Source organism: Siphateles boraxobius, unplaced genomic scaffold (assembly GCF_051911475.1).
Source record: "Siphateles boraxobius isolate OS27281-9 unplaced genomic scaffold, OSU_SipBor_1 11, whole genome shotgun sequence".
Taxonomy (NCBI): domain Eukaryota; kingdom Metazoa; phylum Chordata; class Actinopteri; order Cypriniformes; family Leuciscidae; genus Siphateles; species Siphateles boraxobius.
In genome coordinates, this window is record NW_027508711.1 from 11,946,084 (window position 1) to 11,969,753 (window position 23,670).

At 38.9% G+C, this 23,670-nt stretch overlaps 2 protein-coding genes across 12 annotated transcripts in view; one reads left to right on the plus strand and one right to left on the minus strand.

Moving 5' to 3' along the window:
- The first annotated feature begins 7,548 nt into the window (after nucleotides 1-7,548).
- On the plus strand, nucleotides 7,549-18,584 carry prr7 (proline rich 7 (synaptic)). Of its 4 annotated transcripts, XM_077196721.1 has the most exons (4): nucleotides 7,820-8,416; nucleotides 9,219-9,323; nucleotides 9,776-10,585; nucleotides 15,023-18,584. In XM_077196721.1, the coding sequence occupies exons 3-4, from the start codon at nucleotides 10,285-10,287 to the stop codon at nucleotides 15,457-15,459; spliced, it is 738 nt and encodes a 245-aa protein (XP_077052836.1). In that variant the 5' UTR covers nucleotides 7,820-8,416; nucleotides 9,219-9,323; nucleotides 9,776-10,284; the 3' UTR covers nucleotides 15,460-18,584. The 4 variants fall into 4 exon arrangements, with proteins under 4 accessions (XP_077052838.1, XP_077052836.1, XP_077052835.1 ...); XM_077196723.1 differs by lacking the exons at nucleotides 7,820-8,416; nucleotides 9,219-9,323 and adding an exon at nucleotides 7,549-7,727 and having other exon boundaries at nucleotides 15,026-18,584; XM_077196720.1 differs by lacking the exon at nucleotides 9,219-9,323.
- Nucleotides 18,585-18,943: 359 nt separating this feature from the next.
- The window catches only part of dbn1 (drebrin 1), an 82,698-nt gene continuing 77,971 nt past the window's right edge, over nucleotides 18,944-23,670 (minus strand). For all 8 annotated transcript variants that reach the window (XM_077196856.1, XM_077196862.1, XM_077196868.1 and 5 more), the window contains 3 exons: nucleotides 22,933-23,369; nucleotides 22,634-22,739; nucleotides 18,944-21,740 (listed from right to left, as the gene is read on the minus strand). In XM_077196856.1, coding sequence (XP_077052971.1) covers nucleotides 21,688-21,740; nucleotides 22,634-22,739; nucleotides 22,933-23,369 — 596 coding nt within the window. In that variant the 3' untranslated portion in view covers nucleotides 18,944-21,687. The remainder of the gene's footprint in view (nucleotides 21,741-22,633; nucleotides 22,740-22,932; nucleotides 23,370-23,670) is intronic.

A 23,670-nucleotide genomic window follows, 5' to 3' on the forward strand; every position in this document is an offset into this window, starting at 1 on the left:
ATAGATTTTACCTAAGAAGTTCAAGTCAATGCATTAGAAATATGCGCTCATTTAAGGGACGAATAGAAAGCACTGACACCTGCAGGATTTAATCTGACGGTACTTTTTATTGAACACTAAAAAGTGAAATAAGCAAATTATATATCTGCTCCGTAAGATTAACGGTACAGCAGAACGAGTGTGGCCTCTATACCTTAGACGTTTTTAAATCTGAACTCCAAAAAGCAACGATATTGTCAGACATCCATGAGTGCATGTTCACAGAGGAAGAACAGCGCTGGTTGTTCACTCGACAACGACGGAATCCAACGGCGTGGGCGAAGGTAAGGGCGGCGTGTAATAAACAGTATGAAATAATCCCGAAAAAAGTACAAACACGGCAGAGATGACAAGTTCAGGAGCTGGAATCAGCTGAGGTCACATGATAGCTAAGAGAGAGCAGACAAACGGCTAGTAACAGCAGCGGTAATCCACCTGTCACTCAAGTGGCCACGCCCTTGATTATGCAGCATTTTAAGGCTTAATATAATTTAAACGGATGAGTTCTAAAAAAAAACACCCCCCTCACAGTTGTCATGAAGGGTAAATTGGAAGAGTGATCGCTGAGCAACCACTCTGCTCCGAAGCAAAAATCTGAATAAGTGGATGTGTGCCGCCATCTTATATAGCCTACCTGTATGTATGGGGAGTAGCTTGGCATACCACTCACCGATTCCATTGCGGTTTTTCTAAAACTCAGAGGTGATTGGGGCTCCAAAGTGAGACCCCATTTCTCAGTCGACATAACGTTGTAGTGACTGACATGGGGGACAACAATCTTTGAGGTGGGTCAAAGTGCACTTTTAGACAATGCTTTTGATTATTAAACAGGTTAAGAAAACATTTTCAAGTACAATTACAATACATTTTGTTGCTCATATCTTCCCAACAACCAGTGTGTCCAAAACACAAAAATTAAATATGCAGTATTTTCCTTTAGAAAAGCCTTTTATGTAGGCCTATATTAATATTTTTTTTAAAGAAATTGTTACTTTTATTCTGCAACGATGCATGTAATGGATCTGAAGTGGCAGTAAAACATTTATAATGTTATAATAGACTTATATTTCAAATAAATGTTGTTCTTTTGAACTTTCTATTCATCAAAGTAAATTCATGATGCCATCACTGGAAAAAAATACATTTTAAAATATATTAAATATAGAAACCAGTTATTTTAAATTGTAGTAATATTTCTCAATATTTATGTATTTTGATCGAGCATTAAGAGACCTTTACAAAACATCTTACCCAAACCTTTGAACTTTTGCTTTTGCATAATTTGGCCACTTTTCCCATTACTGTATCATTGTATCTGGTATGATATCTTTATTTACATACACTGAAAAAATAAATAAACCATGAAAAAAATATCCTTTGTTTCTAAGCTTAGATGATAGGTCAAATTAATGAAGAACTAGAGAAAACTGTCAGACATTTTCACCTTTGTAAATTATAGACCAACATAATCATGCATCTACTAATGGACAATGTTGAAGTTCTTTACAATCATTACCATTCATTAACAAAGTTTCACTCGACAAGTTAATAATGGGCTTGTTCCAAGGATAATGAAGCCACTAAAACATTTTGTCTCCCAAGAAATCAAGGTTAAGCCAGCAGTCTAAATATTTACCAGTGTGAAGACACTCTCCTGTAATATATTATGCTTACTTTTCATTCTGATCTCAAGACTACGCTAATGCAAAAATTCTGTGGATATTGCCAAAGCTTAGAGAGAAAAATGCAACTAGGCCTCTGTGACGACAAAAGTTTTTGCTATTACTAATCAGACAATGACTCTCATTGTCTCAAGTGTTTGAGTCAATGTGTCACTGATTGTATCTGTATTGCTAGGCAGGTCAGATTGTGTCACACTCTAAGTCTGCTGGCATGGGATCCGTCATACAGAGCGTCTGTGGGTCAATTCCTGTCATTGAGGGCACACCACAGAGGCAGAAGGAGGTCAGCCAATCACAAAAAGAGTGACCTATTGCCTCCATCGAGATCACTGTGTCATTTTTTCCTGAGTCATTTACCCTATTCAGAATGAATGACATTGCCTTTCTTCTGACGGATAATGCAGGAAAATGGCTCGAACTTGGCTGAAAGCCCTAAATTAAAGTAAATAACATGTGGCAAATGGTTCCTCTCCCATGAAGACATTATAAAATGGTTTTCCATGAAGCTTTTTTATGTTAAAATATGTAATATGCAAAAATAAGTCATTCCTGTATGCATATGTATTCAACCATATAGAGTACAATATACGAATGAGAACCCTGTTACACGACAAGGAAAACACAAGTTTTCTGCGTATAGACGACACCATTGTCAAAACGACCCGTGTAAATGACTAAAAACGCTGTATTCTGCTGCCAGATTAGATGGCGATGAAACACTATGTAGGCTACTGAACACGTAATACGCATGTGCATGACGTCATCGTCTTTAGAGTTTCACGTTTTTGTTTTTTACATGGAGACCCCTTAAAGGGATAGTTCACCCAAAAATGAAAATTAGCCCATAATTTACTCACCCTGAAGCCATCCTAGGTGTATATTCCATTCTTCTTTCAGACGAATACAATCGGAGTTATATAAAAAAATGTCCTGGCTTTTCCAAGCTTGATAATGCGAATGGCTGTTTGACTTTGGTAGTACATTAAAGCGCATCTCCATGATTAAGTGCTCGAAACAGCTCTGCGAGGGTTCATGAAGGTAAGAAAAAAACAGACTGATCTCATGAAATGGCGTATGTATGACACGCCAATTCGTATTTCCATTTTTGGCGTGCTATCAACACGCATAATCGCTTTTCAGCGTGTTTATCAACGCCTTTGACTTAACGTTATATTACTGTATTATGTATATATAGATATATGACCTAGCCCAACCCCGTCCCTAAACCTACCCGTCACTGGGGTTAATACCATTTATGAGTGTTCTCCTACCATCCTAGGAAAAAAAAGATCGCTCCACAGATGTAGATATAGATTTTGCTTCGTTTCGCTCGGACATTTAACGGCGTACACATACACGCGGAATCACTCGGACATTTAATGGCGTACACATACACGCAAAAGATTTCGGCGTGGACATACACGCGGATAGCTCAAAATGCGTATAGATAACACGCCACTTGACTTGAAAGTGGCGTGTATGTTTACGCAAAGTCATGATGTCATGTTGGAAAAAAAGGAAATATCCATATTTAAAACTTCATTGACTAAAATAACTACCTTCCGGCAGACGGCCGTACGCAAGTCGATTTACGCCAAAAGAGTAACACTTGAACCTGACGCACAACGTAATGAACTTTGAACCACGAAAGATGTCAATTGCTGTCACTAAGTTGTGCGTCAAGTTCAAGGGTTACTTATTTGGCGTAAATCGACTTGCGTACGGCCGTCTGCTGGAAGGTTGTTATTTTAGTCAATGAAGTTTTAAATATGGATATTTCCTTTTTTTCTTACCTTTATGAACCCCCGCAGAGCTGTTTCCAGCACTTTAATCATGAATAGATGCGCTTTAATGTACTACCAAAGTCAAACAGCCATTCTCATTATCAAGCTTGGCAAAGTAAATCATCAAAAAAGTAAATCATCTGCTAATTTTCATTTTTGGGTGAACTATCCCTTTAATTTAAGAGTGACCGGACAACAAACTGAGGAAAAGAAGTACTGACACAATTAAAGGTCATTAATGATACACCGCTGAAACTCATAATGACGTGACCGTGGCAACAAAGGAGTTGCGGGAAAATCAAACAAAGGTAGACATGTGACTAATGAAAACAAACTGAACATAAATATGACACTGAAAAGACGATGAAGAACCAATTTTAATTTAGTTTATTGATACGTAATAGTTTGTGCATCAAATATGGTAAATTAAACCTCAAATGTGCTTGCTTGATGCAAGACAGTAATCCTCATTGGTTCTCCTGCATCAAACATGCATGTTTGAGCTTCCATTAACCGCATTTGATGTGCTCAATTGGTATGGAATATTTTTAACTTTGAAAATTTTTAGTGCTGCTACCTTAGATAGTGGATGAAAAAAGATAGGAATTCTAGAAATCTGTAATCTAAAATATACATTTTTGATTTGAAAGTGGCATGTTACAAGTTTTGTTTTGGTTGATTTATTTACTGTAGACCAGGCAAGTCTGCCAAGACCAAATACATTAACACTGCCATATTCATTAACATGGCAAAACTGCTTAGATTTGTCATAATTGAAAAAAAGGGATAATGTCTATTGCAATGTTAAATATGAAAATAAACCCATTTGGTTCTTTTGGATGTGTCTTTTATCTTTTATCTACTGGTAATCATGACTGTTGCACTGTAACTGTCACATCTCACATACGTTATACCCAAGAACAACCATGTACAAACCACACCTGTGACTAATTAAACTCAAAAAACGCTGGAGCCTCAAATCATTTTCACCAATCATTTTCCAATTTCTTGCAGTAATGGAGTGATGTGCAGTGACTTTTGGGTAAATTTCCCTCTCCACTTCATGTGAAGTGATGTATCGATGTTCTGAACGAACTAAACATGTATGCTCCCTTCAATATTGGAATCTCACAGAAGTAAACTTCTCAGGGCACTTACGGTTGAATGGAACACACCTAATGACTCGCATAAATACTGCAGCTTTAACACAAGGGAAGCACCGAAGGACAGAGTAATGCTGGTAAGGTGAAGAAATGTATGGGATTGATTGTGAAGTTATGGAAATGAAGTGGAAAAATGTTGCCATGTTTCTGCTCTCTAAAAGAACTGAATGGTCTCATAATAGATCAAGGTTGAAATCTCTACCTTGAACAGAATGTGTATGTGACGGATATATAGATAGATAGATAGATAGACAGACAAAAAGATGTGGGCATGAAATTGTGGTATTCATTAATTTCAATATAATGTGTCCATTCTTTCCTGTGAAATAAAAGGCAAAAGCAGACTCTCTGATGTCTTTTATTCATCCACAGGGCCAGCAAGGAGAGAGAATGTTGTTCAGCATGAAAACAAAGAATGCTTCAAGGAGGTTTTGCCCAGGGCTTTCAAAAATGAACACAGGCACTCGTGGTGTCTATAGTACGATGAGTCCAGTAATAGAATTATTTAAAGTCTGAGGTGTGTGTGGAGAGACTATGTCTAAAATTAACACAAGCATTACTCTTAGGTAAATAACACACTGCCAACCAAACTATAGCATTTTATGTGCATGCTAATAATGGCGTATCCTATTGTCTGTCCTAGCCCGTTAACTTGTCTATGATGAAGAGTGGAAGCTCACGGCTACACTGAATGGTGCATAATAATAATGGTAAGCAATATGGCAACCTCAGATATAGGCAGCGACTTTATAGTCACTGTGAAGCTGGTGCAGTGTTCATGCAAGTTGTCATAGCAATGCTCTTTTAACTTATGTCCAACACTGTAGCACAGATTAAAAGAGGAGGTAGTACAAATCAGTTCCATTCTGCTATCCTGAAGAATAGCCAACACTTATTAAATACGTTCCACAAGAGAAGGTCTGTCTTATGCAAAATTCTTACAATATGTTCAATGGAAAATCTGTTCTAGTATTCTTGAGCTTCTTCTATTTTATGGAAAAAAGCTCCTGAGCATGTTCTATACTACTGTACATGTTCTGTTAAATGCACTATGTTCTTAAAAACAGTCTTCAATGCTAAGTGCTCTTGCCCATGTTTCCTAGAGTGCCACAAATTTTCATTCATTTCTCCATAGTGGAATTGATTTTTAACTTATAAGTCTAAAATGAGAGATATACCATAAGCTATGAGGTATGTATCAGCTACGTATATAGCTATATGTCTGTTGAAGTGATCAGTCTAAGTTAATGTTTTAAAGTCCCCCTGTAGTCAATTATTCTATCCCTTAAAATTCACCTTTGATCATCAAAATTACATATTTAAAAGTTTTTTCCTTGACAAAAAAATATTCATGCCATTCATTCGATTGCTTGAATGTAACTCTACACGTTGCTTCATTTAGTATATGCGGTTTTATGAATATGCAAATTAGCCCCGCCTCCACTCACTCACAGCAGCTCAGAGATCCACTCGTTGATGATCGCACGTTGACCTGATATGTTACAAGGTATTTTTGTGACGTCAGAAACACCTGCGATTTCAAACCGAGTTTTTGATACTGTTGCTGCCCCAATTCGCATACTATCCGTCCTAAATAGTATTCGAAAATATAGTTAGTACGTCCCAAATCGTAGTATGTTGAAATGAGTGTTTCAAAGACACCCGGATGGTCTACTTTTTCCGGTCAGAATTCGAAGTGTAGATCGATGCACACTCTAACGGCTGATATTGCCCAAAACCCATCGCGCGTTGGACGAGGATTCGGTTAGAACTACAAACATGAGTGAAAAGTGTTTAAAAAAAACTACAGACATGGAGGATGCGCGAGTCCCGCGGTTATGTAGAGAGGTTTAGATAAATTGGTTGGGTGATTAATTATCAGTATCTAACCTGACGAAAATGAATGTATTCAGTGTTGTCCACATTATATTGCATCTGCAGCATTTTGAACTTTTGTAAAGATACGTTTAGCCATTACTTTTAAATGCATCATTATATTCAAAATGCAAACACGAGAGTATCCGCATTAAAGACCCACGACTGGCAGATGAACGTGCTCTCCGAAACAGTAGGAAATCAAATTAGATTGAATTGAGGATTTTAACTGTGATGAGATGATTGACAGGGCAGTTTACGGTGACAGGATGCACGCAGCACGCGGCAGAGCTGTCCATTAAAGATGACGTGATAGTATGTCCCAAAGCATGCCTACTCTTTAGCTACACACTCAAAAGTATGTACTTTTTTCTTCACAAAAAGAGTACATACTTTTAGGGCGTAATATAGGCGAATTGGGACGCAGCATGTATTTGGTTCACTGCAGTTTTAAGGAGAAAATACACAGCAATGGTGTTGACTTATGAAGGTGCACATGGTTTGACTTAAAGCATATTAAAAACACCACATAGAAATATAAACAACATTAAAAGCTTGGTTTTCACCACAGGGGGATTTTAAAAACCATGTTACAGTGCAAAACAAAAAATACTGAGTCTGTAGCTATACATCCTACAGACTCAGAGAAATATCCACTAATCATAGAATCATGCCAAATGAGCTCTACAGTGACCGCCCACTCTCATAATGCACTGTGAATGACATTATATATTACTTCTAATATAAGTTTGTAATATTGTTTTTCACATCTGAGCTGGTTGGTTTGGTCCATGGCTTATATAACTTAAAATCACAATGTGAAAAATAGACTTGGCTACTTATGGAACCAAGGCCACTGTTGCACTCTACACAAAATGTTCTTGAGAATGTTTTTTATTGAAATGTTCTTGACCATGTTCTCTCCAAAACAGAATGTCCTTGAGCATGTTCTGTTATGCAATATGTTCTTAGAACATTACTTGCAGTGGATTCCTAAGCATGTTTGATATGAATTTTATTTAACAAAGTTCAGAAGCAATATGTTTAGATAATCCAACCAATCAGCAAAAGAGGAATAAGCCTATACTGTATAGCCATCCGTACTCGGCACTTGGTCCCGCATACATGTACTTTTTTAATCGACTGATACTGTACTTCGTGTCTTGAGTGAGTCTTCATTTTATGTGAGTGTACATCATTCTAATTGTGTTTCTCAATGGTGCTTTAGATTTTTTTAAGTGAAACTTTTTTTATGTGTAAAATAATTGAGTGCATCTTTAATAGTCATATCAACGGACCTTTCCATCTAGTGAGAAGCATTTGTGAAACAAACCGAAGAGATTGTTATCATTACTTATACTGACGTCTAGACTTAATTTAACCAAACAATCACAACCACGTCATAAAATGACCGATACAGACACAACAAATAATCCCATTCAAACAAAACCGTGCCACTTCAGTCGCTTTGTTCTACAAACAGTTAAAAAGGAGGAGCAATTACTGACATTGAACATGTCAGATTGTTTAGAGAACCGTTATTCTCAATTTGATATAACGTCCTCGTGAAAGCAGCAGCGCGTCTCGCGCGGAGTGTCAATGTGGGTGCTTCATGACGCGCGCGCGTCAATTACAGGTGTCCATTAACCAACGCGCGCTTCACGACCAAGGAATGACGCGGAACACGAAATGCTTTCTGTTTATCCAGATAAACATTAATGAAGACACTAAAACACACGCATGTAACGACAAGTCTGCTATTAACATTATGTGGCACTGACAACTACCGCAACTTTATATGGATTGAGTCACGTCCCGACCATTGAAACGGTGTCACGCGTCTGAAACATCGTGACTGGAAGACGCTTATCATGTAAGTACGAGCTTAAAGCAGCATATTTGTTTCTATTTGAAAATTGCGAACACACATAGGTGGTTAAAGGTAATATAAAAATGTAGTAAACGCCTTATAAAAGCTGTCTAGTGATACAGGCGTTCACAAATGAAGATTTTCAAGTCCTTGAATGTTGTTACTCTTATAAAATGTATACTCATATATAAAATGTAGTGTTCATCTGTCATTACCAATTGCACACATTTCTCCACAAATATCACCCACCTGAGAGTCTGCATATCATCACTGCTATAGTAAACGATCCTTTATTTAATGGATTTATTCATTTATTGTGATGATTGGACAAGGACATATTATAGCTTACCAAACACTGAAAACTGTGTTGTAATTAAAGAAAAACAACACAGCCCTTATTTTATTTGTAAAAATGTTTCTTAGTTATGTGATAACATATTTGTATTTTTTATGAAACATGCAATAATATGCTTTATTTCAATGACAATTTGTTAGTAGGGGGCATCACTGAGGTTAAGCAAAGTCATATTTCTTCCTCAGTTAAGTAAGAGGTGATGACAGCTTCTTTCTCATTCATATAATGAGAGCCAGTGTTTTAATAGAGTTCTCTGACCATTCCTATAAACTGAATGCCTATCAAGGTATATTAAACAAACCCTAATGTAACCACTTCGTCAGAATTGGTGGAACCATTATTTATTGACCAATATTAGCATGGAATTGTCCCCAGTGTAAATCAGCTCTGGTAGTTCCTCAGATGATCTATAGGTCATGTCCTCCAAAAGATGACATAGTCGTTTTTAAGGCAGTGTGTGCAAGCAATCAGAAATGGATGACCACATTTAGATGGGAACATCAGATGCCATCAGTGATAATGACACAGGACAAAGAATTATTCTGCTTCCTCAAGGTCAGCAAGATTTTGGATAGATATGTGAATGTGTGTAGGAAATAAAGCTTGTACTAGATCATCTCAGAACTGGTTACATAAGTTGTCTTAATCTTAGTGATAAAAATGGCATATTTATTTGTCGGCAGTCGAGAGCTGTCATTAACAGCTGAAGAGGTGCCATGTTGAAAGCCATCATAAATGTTCAAAATACATTAGTGAATGAAAACTTACTCTGTTGACACCATTTCTTTACAATCTTTCTGGAAAACAATGTGTACTACCACTCTCTCAATGTATGAAATTGATACTTACCCCCTAAAGTCATCGTGTGAGTTGTGCTTGAACAGCTGAGGTTAATTATGAAATGGGCCATTGTGTGTGAAATATTAAGGGTCTGTGTTTTGAAAATATGACAAGTTCATAACTTATGACGGTTGCCCCCTTCTATGTTTTTTCCCTTTGTTGAGCAGCGTGACTGCTGATGTCCTCTGGAGATCTAAAGAGCCCTGATCTGCTCAGCGGAGGATCACAACACAGGAGGAGACCCAGGCACTGTGAGACGTTAGCATTCCCTCATTGCACCAGCTGTCAGGAAAAGAGCATCTGCAGATATTCATTTCTTCTTGTGAAAGGGCCCCTGGAGGACCTTCGGAACGTGCCCCTTCAGTTTTTTCTTTTGCAATATATCGGACATCTTGCGTTTTCGTGGAATGTGCTTCAAGTGAAATCAGTTCACTTACTTTGACCTCCGGTCAGTGGGAAACCTTTCTGTTGGTTAACTTTAAAAAAAAAAATGAGCTCAGCAAACACTTGGATAGACTCCTAATGGTTTTAAACAACAGGACACACAGAAATATGGTCTGTTCGTGTGCTTTGAGACTTAGTGCGTGAACTCTACGTTTCAACCAGCAGGTCTCCTTAAGACTTTAAATCGTCCCACTGGATCCTGGAGGGCACAAACTTTATCAAGGTGATCATCATGGTGATGTCGCAGGGGACCTATACGTTTTTGGCATGCTTTGCCGGCTTCTGGCTGATCTGGGCTCTCATTGTCATGCTTTGCTGCTTTTGCAGCTTCGCCCAGCGCAAGCTGAAGCGGCGGCGTGAAGAGAGACTGAGGGAACAGTGCCTGCGGGCGCTGGAGATGGAGCCTCTGGACTGCACCGGAGGAGGATACCCTCCTAGAGAACCCCCTCAGTTCTGCCCTCCACTTCAAATTATGTCTCCACAGCTGCCTGTTACACACACTCTCCCTCAAGCAAACTGGACTGTCTCTGAAGGTAGGACATTCAAACAAGCTCAAATATCCAGTGCAGTTTTGTCTGCAATCAGGGCTATGTGGACTATTTTGATTGAGGAGGCAAGTAGAAGCTTCTACATTCATCCACCCACCCACATTTTTGGAAGAAAATCGTTTCTTTACAAAGAGGCATGACTTAAAAATCCCAATGAAATGTAAATTTGAGACATTTAGACCAAGTCTTTTAACAACTCTTAGCAGAATATAAGCAAAATAGAACTCAAAAAAGGACTAGACCTTTGAAATTATGAAATATTTTGAAATGTCCTTCTCCAGCTATCTGGTTAGCTGCAAATACTGTACTACTTCATATAATTTAATTTTCCCTTGGTCAATTTTCAAATCGTTCCTTCATCTTTTCCTTCTAATGTTTAATATCTCTTAGTTATTCATCTATGAGAATACATTTTGTAATTGTATTGAATTTAACAAGTTTCAAGGTTACAGGTATGTTAAACACCTTTCTGACTCTTTCCCCTCCTAGAGGTTCTAAACTACATCCACTAAACTCAGCACAGTCCTTTAGCCTGACTTAATGATCTTTCTCTTACTAATCAGACATCTCCTATAAAATTCCTATAGACTTCCAATTCAACACTAATGCTATATAAGCGAGACTTTGAAGCAAGTACACAATGCCTTCACAACTTTCAAACTAAACAGCTTATTAAACTTCCCTGCTGAAAAACACAGCATTGCTGGTCACTTGCATAAGGTATGTTTTGCATGGTGAAACCAGCATGGGAAGCCGGAGTGCTGGTGGCTACATCAGCTCCGTTTTCCTTGAGAACATCATGATTATGCTGGTCCACCTGCTAGACCAGCACTATATCAGCATAAACCAGCCTGAACAGACATGAAATGATGAAAAATATTATGCTGGATTTGTCAGCAGTGTTGTCAAGACAGTGTCAGTAATTGTCTTGATGATCTTTCCATTTCCAATTAGAATGATCATCTTTCAAAGAGCAATCTGCATAATCTAATAACCAAGCAGAGGATGCTACTCCTTTATTACCTTTTTATTGATACATTAAGCATGTTGTGTTTTAACACTGTTTACCAATCAACAAAGATCGTCCATCTCCCAAGGGCTGTACAACTGAAAACCTTGACTACTCACACAGTATTGGCAGCCCGAGCTGCATTCTTTCATGTATGACATGGTAACAGTGAGTCTTGTGTGGGTGTTGTGTAGGCAGACGAGTACAGCACTGAGCTAGCAACAGCTAGAGCCGGGCTAATCATGTGCTTTGGCTGCCAGAGATGGTGGATCCCCAGCCATGGGCATAGAATGTCCCTTTAAACCTGTGCCAAATCCACAGGATGGATGACCACACATTGAAACAGGGCCTGAGTAATAAGTCAGCTCATAAAAGAGTAGGAGTCGGAAAGAATTCTGCTCTTTAAAGGGACTTTGTATCACTTTACAACAACAGACTCGTCATGTCCCCATGTGACATATTGAGCACCAAATGAGAAAATAGTATTTTGAAAAAGAAAGGTAAAGATTTTAATTAAGTAAAATTTCCCCAAAGATTGTATTTAATGAGAAGTATAATGGCGCTTTTCCACTGCATGGTACGGTACGGTTTGGTTCGGTACGGCACGCTTTGGCGCTTTTCCACTGCATGGTACGGTACGGCTCGGCTCGGCAAGGAACGGCTCACTTGTGGCGCTTTTCCACTCCATGGTATGGTACGGCTCGCTTCGGCTCGCTTTAAATGGTACCACCGCTGTTGAGGTTTCAAGCGTACCGAAACGATACTAAAATGTGACGTGGAAGCACTGTAGATCACTGATTGGTAAGACAGACAAAATCGTCACTACCCGCGTTATTATTTGCGAGACATTAAACCTGCTAGATTAAAATAGCCAGTAACAGCCTCCAATGTTTTAAAACTACTTGCTTGACTTGCTTGAAGAAAAAAAACTTCCAAAAAAGAAATGGCTGAATCGTGGTCAGTGGACGAGAAGCGCAGACGTTCCTCTTGTTGGTTGCCGAGGAGCGGATAAACTATAACGATCAGTCATAATCCCACCCACTTAGAAGCGGTACTAACTGCAGTGGAAAAGCAACTGTGCTAAAGCGAACCGTCGTACCACGCAGTGGAAAAGCGAAGCGAGCCGAACCGTGCTGTGCTGAGCCGAACCGTACTGAGCCGTACCGAGCCATACCATGCAGTGGAAAAGCGCCATAAGTTTCAAGCTAGAGTCACCATCAAATGACTTCTCTACCTTAACACTGTCCTTGAATAGCTTCACCAGCAGGTAGAGTGTTAAGAGGGGTAGGGGCTGTATAATCATTGACATGTGCCTGACCCCTTCATAACGGTCCACTTCTACAGTTCAATACTAAATTCTGCTAGATGAATTTTAGATGATGTTGTGAGCAGACCTGAAACTATAGGGTGTCTGGAATTGACTTACCATATTAACTATTTAATGGTGCTTGCTAAGACAAACACAACTTTGTCTTTAGCAAATACATAGACATGAATGTTATTTTAAATTATTTGAGCTAGCCTGGACTGGCTGGCCATATCTACTTGCAACCCTACATAGGACAAGCTGTTTGAAGAATGGATAGATGGATGGCCACATCTAGGTATCAGAATATGATTGAGACCTAAGGCTGGAATACAATACACAACTATTAAAACTTTATAATTTTTAATGAAATCTGAGAGCTTTCTGTCCCTCCCTTGACAGCTATGCAACTACCACTTTCAAGCCCCAGAAAGGTAGTAAAGACATAAAAGTAATCCATGTGACCCAAGTGGTTTAACCTAAATTTTATGAATTCTTTTTGCGCAAAATAAAAAACAATTTACCTCTTTATTTGGAAATATTAATCTTCAACGTGCGTACACGAGAACACCACAATGCATGATGTTTTATTAACAAAATTGAAGAGGAGCACTTTCAGATAATTAAGATAATTAACACAAGTGGAGAGCATTCAGTTAATCAATCCAATTAACGATAAGAGGTATATATGCAGCAGACTTACCTCTGTTCGTTGACAGTTTATTAGCATCCCTCCACCACCCCTTCTCCACACTTTTAGTTTAACTATTCCTACCACGGGAGGAGTACTCTGGGTTCGGGCCAAATTCTGAGCTTGGAGCCCTCCCCCGGACAGCACGGCAAATACACACCTTTACTCTATCTAATTATATGTAAGTGTGAGAGTGGACTTTGTTACATAAACGTGGGTTGGGGATTCATATTTTGTAAATATGGGGATTCATTTTTAGTTTTTTTTTGAACAAAGCACTTGCGTCACTTCATAAAATTGAGGTTAAACCACTGGAGTAACATGGACTACTTTGTCTTTACTAAGATGTCTTTACTACCTTTCTGGGGCTTGAAAGTGGTAGTTGCGTAGTTGTCAATGGAGGGACAGAAAGCTCTCAGACTTCATTATTTTCATTTGAGTTCCAAAGATGAAAGAATTTCTTACGGGTTTGGAACAACATGAGCGTGAGTAGTTAATGACATAATTTTTGGGTGAACTGAGCCTTTAAAATATCAAATATGTTTGATCTCCTCCGACTGGATGGATTCATAGTCTGAAGCCAAAAAAAAAAAAAAAAAATCACAGTCCGTGTCCATCATACTATGTGATTTTCTGCAAATTCTTTTAACTTTAACATGCAAAAATATCCCGACTGGCTCTGACTTGTGTCTAAACTGCAAATAGGGGCAAAAATCATGTAATGTATTCCAGCTTTTAGACTTTTTCGACATACTGCAACAACGAAGACCCTAGCAATCCCCTTGCAACCATTCCTTGGATGGGTGGGCACCACTCACATTGTCTTGAGAAAATGAAAAAAATTGGTTCTCTCAACAATTTGGGTTAAAAGTGCAGTTTCAGAAGCACTGCCTCCATTTGCTACAATTCTATATCAGAACACTTGATAATTAAGAAGTGCTGCCTCTTAGCACTGCTAGCCTGACTTTTCTATGACTATTTCTGGTTAGCTTTCATCTTCCATTCTAGTATAAGCACAAATGATAGGGGGAAAACACTGCCTAGTCACAGGAAAAAGTCTTATCTCTGACCTCAATATGCTGGTTATCACTTCTCTTCACAAAAGAAAATCTACCCTAGCTTTCATCGGAAATGATAAAAGCTTCAGTTTGTCTACCCTCCCCTGATAAAATATACCAAGCCCTCATTTATGTTGTCTAATGTCCTCTGATAACTTGGTGCAGAGTTTTTTTTTAAATCTGATAAATCATGTAATTATGTATGTTTAATGATGTCTGGGCTGATTTGGAAAAAGAAAGGCCCACAATATCTTGGGGTCATGAGGCAACAGTGATTAAAGGCAACTAAAACATTGCATGTTTGGTGCAGCTTGCAGTGTTCTTTCTGTTCCTTGCTGAACCATTTGGTTTTTCTCAGCAGACTCAGATGTCTTTGGAAAACCTCCATGCTACGAAGAGGCCGTATTGATGGAGGACCCACCTCCCCCTTACAGTGAAGTTCTGTCAGACCCCAGGGGAGGAACTTACACCAAACCTACAACCAGGTCCTCCAGGGAGCACCAAGAGTCTGAGACCAGCAAGATGGCCCCTGTGACCGTGTTTCCCGAACGTGGCTACTCGTCCCTCATACGCTTACCTTCGGCCAGACGCTGGGACTCGCTGGGGCACCTCCTGTCCACCATGGACCTCAACCACAACAACCTACCAGTCGAGCCCCAGGCCTCTGCCATCGCCACCATGCCTCGCGAGGGCCGGACTCACACAGACTTGGGCTTGAGGGGACTCCGCAGCCTGGATCAACACTATGGTTTGCCCACCGCCTTTCCCCTTTTGGGTCGAAGCACAGCGGTATGAGCCCACAAAAATAGACCTCACAATGCTGAGTCATTTGTGGTCTGAAGAGTCTGCCAGAGGCGTTTCGAAATGCTGTCTTTTGGGGGCAGAATCGGTTGAATCAGCTTTGTTCAGGGGTTCATTTGCAGATCCATCACACTCGCTTCTCTCTCTCGTCCTCTTTGCTCTCCGTGGCATCTCCGGCTGATGCAGAGCAGCAGCTATTATGTGAACGCTGTTACCATGGCTCCCAGGAGCTGTCTGCAGCCCACCAACACCTCGCCCCTCACGTCCTCTCTCATCTGTGGCTCACTTATATAATACAAATGACATTTCAATCCCTGTCTTTGTGAAACAGGGTGAAACCCAGAAGTGTGACATCGCGAAATGACAGCGGTTGCTCCGTATTGTAGCTACACAATGCTGCTCAGCTGTACAAAATGTTGTTTCATAAACTGGAAAACAATACCTGGCATCTCTTTCTGTATTCTGTGCCAGTAACTTTCTCGGGGAAGGAGTCTGAACTTTGGGGGTGGAAAAGCTTCAAAGTATCTCAAATTGTTCCTCAAGAGGAAGTTGTTGCCTGAGGAGTTGCAATTTTTTGAAAGATGTCTGTAGTTTCCATTGGAGAAAGTTGTCTCTCACAGCTTTTAATACATTACCGTGCGGGTACACTGAGAAACTGCCTTTAATTTCATGTCAGCAGTACTATTCTCTTTTTTACAGATTCCGAATCTCTCTATGAATAATGATTTTAAAAAAGATATATTAAATCCATCCTCCTGAAGTGCTCCTCAGATTGATGATAGCACCTTGTTTGTAATGACCTGTGAATGGGATTTGTCAACATTTTCAAGCATCACCCTGTTGCCCACGGTACTTCCTGCTGTTGTTGCAGCCACGTGTGGGATTTCCGGCATTTATTTAACAAACCGCATTCATTTAATGGTGCTTCTCAGAGTAAGACCAACTGAATCTCTTTTGCTAGGCTGTTTGTATACTTTCGTAATCAATGTGGTGATTGCTACATTGTGAAAATGCTTGATTTCATTTTTTTTTCATTTTACTGCCATCATTTCTCTTATGTATGTTTCCGTGCCCTTAACGATTCTACCTCAAATCCATTTAATGGCTGTCTTTGTCAGTTTCCCAGCGTATAACACTGCTTTCATGCATGTGCTGGATGCTTTCAAATGACATTTGATTAAAATAAGCTCTATTTTGGAAATGTGAAAAAGCAATTAGCAGTGTAAGTGGGTACACAATGCTTTTACACATCATAGTGATGTCTTTGCTTCATTTTTGTTTTAATTGCGCAGCCATTACTAGAGCGCTCGAAAATAACAAAAGCATAAAGGAAACGTACTTCCCACAACCCACATTTATAAAGACTTATATGAGGCATTGTTCCCTCCTTCATTATAACCTGTGCAGAAATTAGATAATGCAATTAAATAAAGATTTTAATTTTTATTACTTTAAAACGATGCCCATGTCAAATGTTGGAAATCAAGCGCTGCTTCTTGTTATATTAATGACAGAATGAAGGGGGGGATCATTGGGCAAATAGATTCTTTTGAAAAGGTCGAGGAGGAAAAATGCTTTCTCAAAAAGTACATCATACTTAAAAAAATAATAAAAAAAAGCAAATAAGAATGCCTGAAAAAAGCGACAACTAGAACTAACCTTAAATGGCCAAATATTTATCAATTCAGGGGAAATATCCATATTCTGCATATGTACAGACCAAAATACAAAATTGTACAAAGACAATCAATGAAATTTACTGCACCTTAATGTCGTTTCAAAAACACCCTCTTAAAGCAAGTTACGGTATTCAACGTGACTACAGCCCCCAAATTAATCTATGGGAAAGGTTTGATTGTTCTTTTGGGAGATTATAGTTGTTTTATAATGACTGCAAGCTATATGCTTTTCCCTCTCTGTTTTATATATTCAGTTACATCACAACCGAAGCTGAAGACAGAGATGTAAACTACCTTCTCTCTGCCAGGAATGTGTTGCTATGCGACCGTAGCAGAGCCGTGTGAATCTGTTTGCATAGATGAAGTGAGCAGTACCGTCGCGTCACGGCTCTGGTACACAGCCTTCTCACATCCACTATGATAAGTGGACTGTGGACTGCAAATTAGCATACAGTTTACGAGACATTATGTACCAAATGTACCCCGTTTGTGCTATTTTCAATGAAAGCCGTCATCAAGAGGCTCTGGTGCATCAATCAAAAGGGTTTATGTTGAGTAAATCTTTTGATCTGGCAAGAGTCTCAATTTAGGCCCAATTTTGTTCCTCTTTCACACTAGATTTACACTCCAGATTTTTTTATAACGCATTTTCTTTCTTGTCACTTGAACTGTGAATAGCAAACTGTGAAAGTGTATCATGCAATGTTCATGTAGCCTGCAAAGTGTGCTTGCATGTGCGGACACAATAATCAGAGCTGTATTAATTCATAACTGCTATATATTTCAATGTTCATTTGAGGATTCTCGGTTACTTTCTGAAAATATAGACGATACACAAACAGCGCCAGTGAATGCCTAACATGTTTGATTAAACCTTAAATTCATGAATGTTTTGTCAATCATTATATTCGGGTCAAGCGACCCGGATCTGTATCTAACTCGGGTGGATCTCTAACTGCCGCAATAGTATAGTAGAACTCTCCTGATATTAGAGTAACTATTACAGAAGAATCAAATAAAGCATATGTTGTTACCTTTTGCAGCTTGTAAGGGTTCAGTTTAAGCAGGTGTTTTATACCATCATCTCTGTCGTCATCAGAGCTCTTTTCCTCAGTACATTCAGCATCTACAGTAGCTCATAATCACGACGATCTCAAACATATTCTCAAAGCTATCGTTTTCAGCATCTTCAAAATCAAAATTTCGATCGCTGAAAGCTTCTTTACCAGATCCACCATCAAGTGACAGTGACACTAATATTTGATTGCGTTCAGTGCTTACTCTGAAGTAAATCGCTGAGCCATTTCAAGAGTTGATGATGATACTTTCTATTCTTTTGTTTTCTGCCTGCGGTAACTATGAGTGAAACGTCACTTCATCATTGTGTATCAGACATTGCCACCTTGTGGAATAAAGGTGAATTGCACTTAAGTCATCAAAGATTCAATTATTGTTGTGCAGAAAATATATATTTACACTGTTACACACCCCGGGTCGTTAGCGACCCTATACATTTTTTTACAAAAAATGAATGGGAAAACAGGCATTCTTTTACAATTTTATTATTTTTTATTATTACGCTTGTTATATTGTGTGTAATGAATTGATTGAGGAATACTAAGAAGTTTGATGTCTAACTTTAAAAAATGAATGATGAGGAGGGACCTGAATGACGTCCCAGGTCACTAACAACTCAAGGTATGTTTTTAAGGGAGGTACAAAGTCTTAAGTCATAGGACACCGTTTAAACATTTCTATGTCCAGTTGGTTGCAGACAGAAAAACCTGAAAGTACACAAGTTTTCTGAAGGATTTTAAAGTCTTTTATTAACATACATAAGCACATAGCATGTCACAAAAGATCTTGTGCTTGTTTCAAAAACAGCGTGTGAGAAGCGGACGGAAAAAAAATAAAGGAAGAGATAGAAAAAAAAATTTAAAAAAAGAACTTTCAGGAGTCGCTAAGCCTTGCTTCAGGGGCAAAGAAGAAATCACTGTAGTAGAACAGCAGTAGTAATAGTAATAATAGTAGTGGTTGTAGTAGTCTCCTAGTAGTTTGAGGGAGAAAGAGAATAATAATCACTACTAAGGAGGTTGGAGGGTGAACAGGAATACACGGAAGTCGTTTCAAAAGGGGCTAAGTTACTGTTAAAGATGCAGGTTACTTCCTATTAGGTTTCATACTGAGAAACCATGTTTTCTCTCTCACCAAAGAAATGCAAGAAAGCCAATCCAAACGTACGCCACCCCACGTTTTTCATGAGTGGTGAATCAATACATGTTAGTTATTGTAGTACATTTTATATGAGAACTAAATTAAAGCTATTTACAGAACAATACTATTGGTTTAGTCTTATTGCTCGCCTTTCCACTCAAAAAAAAAAAAAAAAAAAAAAAAAAAAAAACATTTGTAATGTAAAGTCAAGATGTTGTGGCTTTTCGAAATGACTAAAAGTATGAGGAAGACAGTGGGTGGTGATAACTTGGCAGTTAAGGATGTGGGCTGGTACAACAAAGATTACAGTTTGAGTCAGTGTTGAGTTATTGAGATGACCTCTCACCATTCTGCCCTTGAGCAAGGCCATGTGTCCCTGGACTAGTCCTTGTGTAACAGTCAGTTACAAAATCCAAATTTGATTTGAAGGGTTGTAATAATTTTAGGTTCAAAAAAATGTCTAGACGTCCATAAGGGTAACATCATTCTGAACGAAGTCCTGGATAAAGCATTTTAACAAGTAAGGAAAAAGGGCATTTTAATATTATATTTCAATAATGGGGGATACCAGGGTTTGAAGTGTGTAATTATTAGGAGTTTCCTTCCCTTGGAGCGTAGAACTAAAAGGTTCAAAATCACATCCACGATAAATTAAGGTCAAGGCCATACTCTACGCAAGTACACATTCACAAACACAAATGCTTCGGTTTAATTCGCTAAAATGTGTTAGAAGAATGCAATTCAGCCACAAGGGGCGCTATAGCAAGCGTTAGCATTAATCATCCCCTGTAAGACACTGAATCCTGCTAAGCACTTTACTTGGATAATAGCAATCTGAAGGGAATTATTTTGGCTTCTTAAAGGTTCACCCAAAAATGATGTCCTAGATGTCATAGACACTGCATGTCGCATGTATGACTTTCTTTCTTCTGTAAAACAAATAAAATATTATATTATTTACACCCTAAAAGGACATGGTGAAGAAAAACAACTATGAGATGGGAGAAAAATGCTTTGGCAATCGCTCGTTAAATGTTTGCGTTCCCCCAAGAAACTTTGCGTTTTGCGAGTGGGCGCAAAACCATTGACTTATTATTTTTTTTCTCCCATATCATATATTTTGTTTTCACCACCATGTCCCCTTAGGGGCTCTGTATATTTTGAAGAATGTTGGTAACCAAACAGCTTTGGACATAAAACTGAGATTTCTCAAAATATCTTCTTTTATGCTCCACAGAAGAAAAAAGTCACACAGATCTGAAGCGACGCAAGGTCGAGTTTTTGTCTGAACTATCTTTTAGAGTACTGAGGTCTGTTAACGCCACAGTAAGGCCGCATGCTAACATCTGGGACTGCGAGCCTGCACTGGCGTCGACGATTGCGTACTTATGTAGAATATCTTTCAGGCCTGAACCTCCCCAATTATAAGGGACTCTCTTCTCCCTTTATCTTTAAACTAGATGTACACGCATACAGTATATGTACACACACTACCGCATATATAACTAAAATAATTCCCAAAGGAGTTCACTACAATTGTTATTGCCTAAGTTTCTCAACATATCAAAGCTCTATTGCAGTTGTTCATAAAAAAACCCAAACGTCAGTTTCAGCCATTGTTTATACACATTGTCTCATATGTAGTCAAAATATACATATGTCACCTGGCGCTAAAGTCCTAAAAGGCTGTTACACCAACACGTCATACTCAAAATAATTGGCACAACACAAAATTGTTTCATAATCACATATAAACCCCCTTCATTTTCCGTTTGCTAAATACGACCGACTCAACTGAAGCTAAAATCGAGTTCTGACATGCCGTTGCTTCGGCGAGGGTGTGAGGGTTCGAGCGGCCCTGACCGACTGAGTCATCAAAGCAAAGACCCCTGTGGGCATAACACTCAAACACATGTGATTCAACTAAGCAGCTAGGATTGTGGGGAACTTGATTGAAGCGCTGAGCAGACCTAAACTCGGCGTTGATTAAGGAGATGGAAACTAAACCGGAATCTAATCTGCTACTACACACACCTGTTAGGCACAGGGACCCATACAACACAGGTGAGCGCTAGAGACGCACTGTGCTATACTCTGCATAGCAAAAAGAAGAAAAAAAAAGATCGGAATAAATAAACACACTCTCACACACATACACGAACCGAAAGCGCTCATACCCACTGGCATCTTTAACAATAACCCGAGTCCTTTTCTTCTGTGGCTAACATTGTTGTTGGTTTTTTCTCTAAAACATTTTGATGCAAGACTTCAGTAACTGTTGTAAAATCAGTTTTCGTCGAGGTGTCGCCTCGGTTTCCCTCGGTCGCTCCTAATCATCATCTTCCATCACGGGGTCTGTATCCCAGCACGTAATGTCGATTTCTGCAGAAGACAATAAGACAAACACCTTAGATTAGGTTTTTTTTATTTTTATGGTGGGATGCACTGTAACGACAGATAATTAAGAAATGAGTGTTGCTGTAACACTGTGCCCCACACACATGCAAAATTTACTGTTTTTCTCTTTAGGAAAAACGGACCAAAAATATTAATGTCCCCTCATGTACTAAAACCAGGTCTTTTATAGTTAACTAAAACCATAAATAAAAACTTTTGTTTAAAATAAAATGAACTTTAAATGAAACTACATATACACTATATAGTATATCCTGTGTATATATATATATATATATATATATATGTATGTATATATATATATATATATATATATAACACACACACCGTTATGGTGCCGTGTCAATGTAATTTTTACATGCAGTGCTGAATTTTTTTGTTACTTAAAATAAACATTAACTGAAATAAAATATTTAAAAAAAAATTTATTTCGGCTAGTTTCTCATTTTCATTTACAGTAGATTAATGCTACAATAACTAAAACTTAAACTGAAATAAAAAATTAAAAACTATAGGGACATTTAAAACAAAAATGACAAAAAACAAAAACATTGTAAAATAATGAAAACAGAAAATATAAAACTTAAAACAATAATAATTTCGCAAGGGATACTAAAATAACAGATACAAACATTTGTCCAAGAAATCTCTTTAAAATAATAACTGACCTCCCCCATTAACTGTTAATACTATTTACAGTAGTATATACTAGTACAGTATGTAATGTGAACTAAAGGTTATTGGCTACTTAAAAAAGCCATTCATTATGTTCCACCCAAACTTCCTGTTTCCCATCAAAACAGAAACAAGAATTGCGTTCATCAAACCATTTTATGTGCTTCAATCTGCGGCGATCTCACCTGGTGGTTTGTTATAAAAAACTGGTGTTGGGTTGACTTTTGCAGTGCAGTCTTCTGACTGGGCGAAATCCTCCTCCTGTGATTGGCTGAAGTAGCCTTCACTCGCCTGCATAAATGCAAACATATGATGGCTATATGTAAACATATAAAGCTCCGTGCAAGCACAGTGTCCTGAATATGTATCTTTGGCATTACGATAATGTCAAATATAGAAAGTATATGCTGCCATCTAGTGGCAAAATAAATATCATGCATAAGTAAATAAAACATATAGGAGATTAATAGGCTGTTTAACAGACCTGGGTCCCTTCTTTAAGCAGCGAGTCTCCATTGGTCAGCAGCAGCTGTCCGTCATCCAGGTCCTGGCTGCCGGAGCCGGACGCGTGCTGGAGGGCCTGCTGGTAACTCAGGGTCATCTGGTGGGGTCCCGACACATCAACCAGGCTGGAGGGCTCGTCTTCGGGGCCGGTGCAGTAGGGGGTGTCCGGCACCTCATCGAAGCTCATGAGCGGCTGCGGGAGAGCAGGGGAGGAGCCGGGGCAACGGGGCTCCGGGGCGTCCTCCATCAGGTCCATGATGTGGGCGGGGGTCTGGGAGGGGGCCGAGGCTGGCGCTGGGCTGCTGTCCCACAGGTCGAGCAGGCTGTCATCTGTGCTGGGGGGCTTGGGGGAAACACTCGGAGAGGTCTTGCTGAAGCCGGATTCCTGCACTGGAGTTTGCTTGGGAGTGTCAAAGGCTTGAGGAGGAAAAAGGGCATTTAGGAAACACTCATGAACATATAGAGCTATATTACCACTGTCGCCTCTGGCTTGCTTAGCCGGGGACACTTAACATCTGACTGTACTGACGCTGTTGAATGAGAACCAAACTGAGCTGGATGATGTTTTACTGCTTTATATATGAAATTAACTAATTTAATAACTGATGATCTTTACAACGGGACTGAATCAACACTGAACTGACTTCAGCTGAACAACAGCCGAAATGCATAATTTTCTTTCAATTTAATTTTCATAATTTTTTAAAATATATTTAAT

Coding starts and splice junctions, on each gene's coding strand:
- prr7 (XM_077196721.1), top strand. CDS start 10,285: ATGGTGATGTCGCAGGGGACCTATACGTTTTTGGCATGCTTTGCCGGC. Junction 10,586..15,022: donor AAACTGGACTGTCTCTGAAG/GTAGGACATTCA, acceptor GGTTTTTCTCAG/CAGACTCAGATGTCTTTGGA.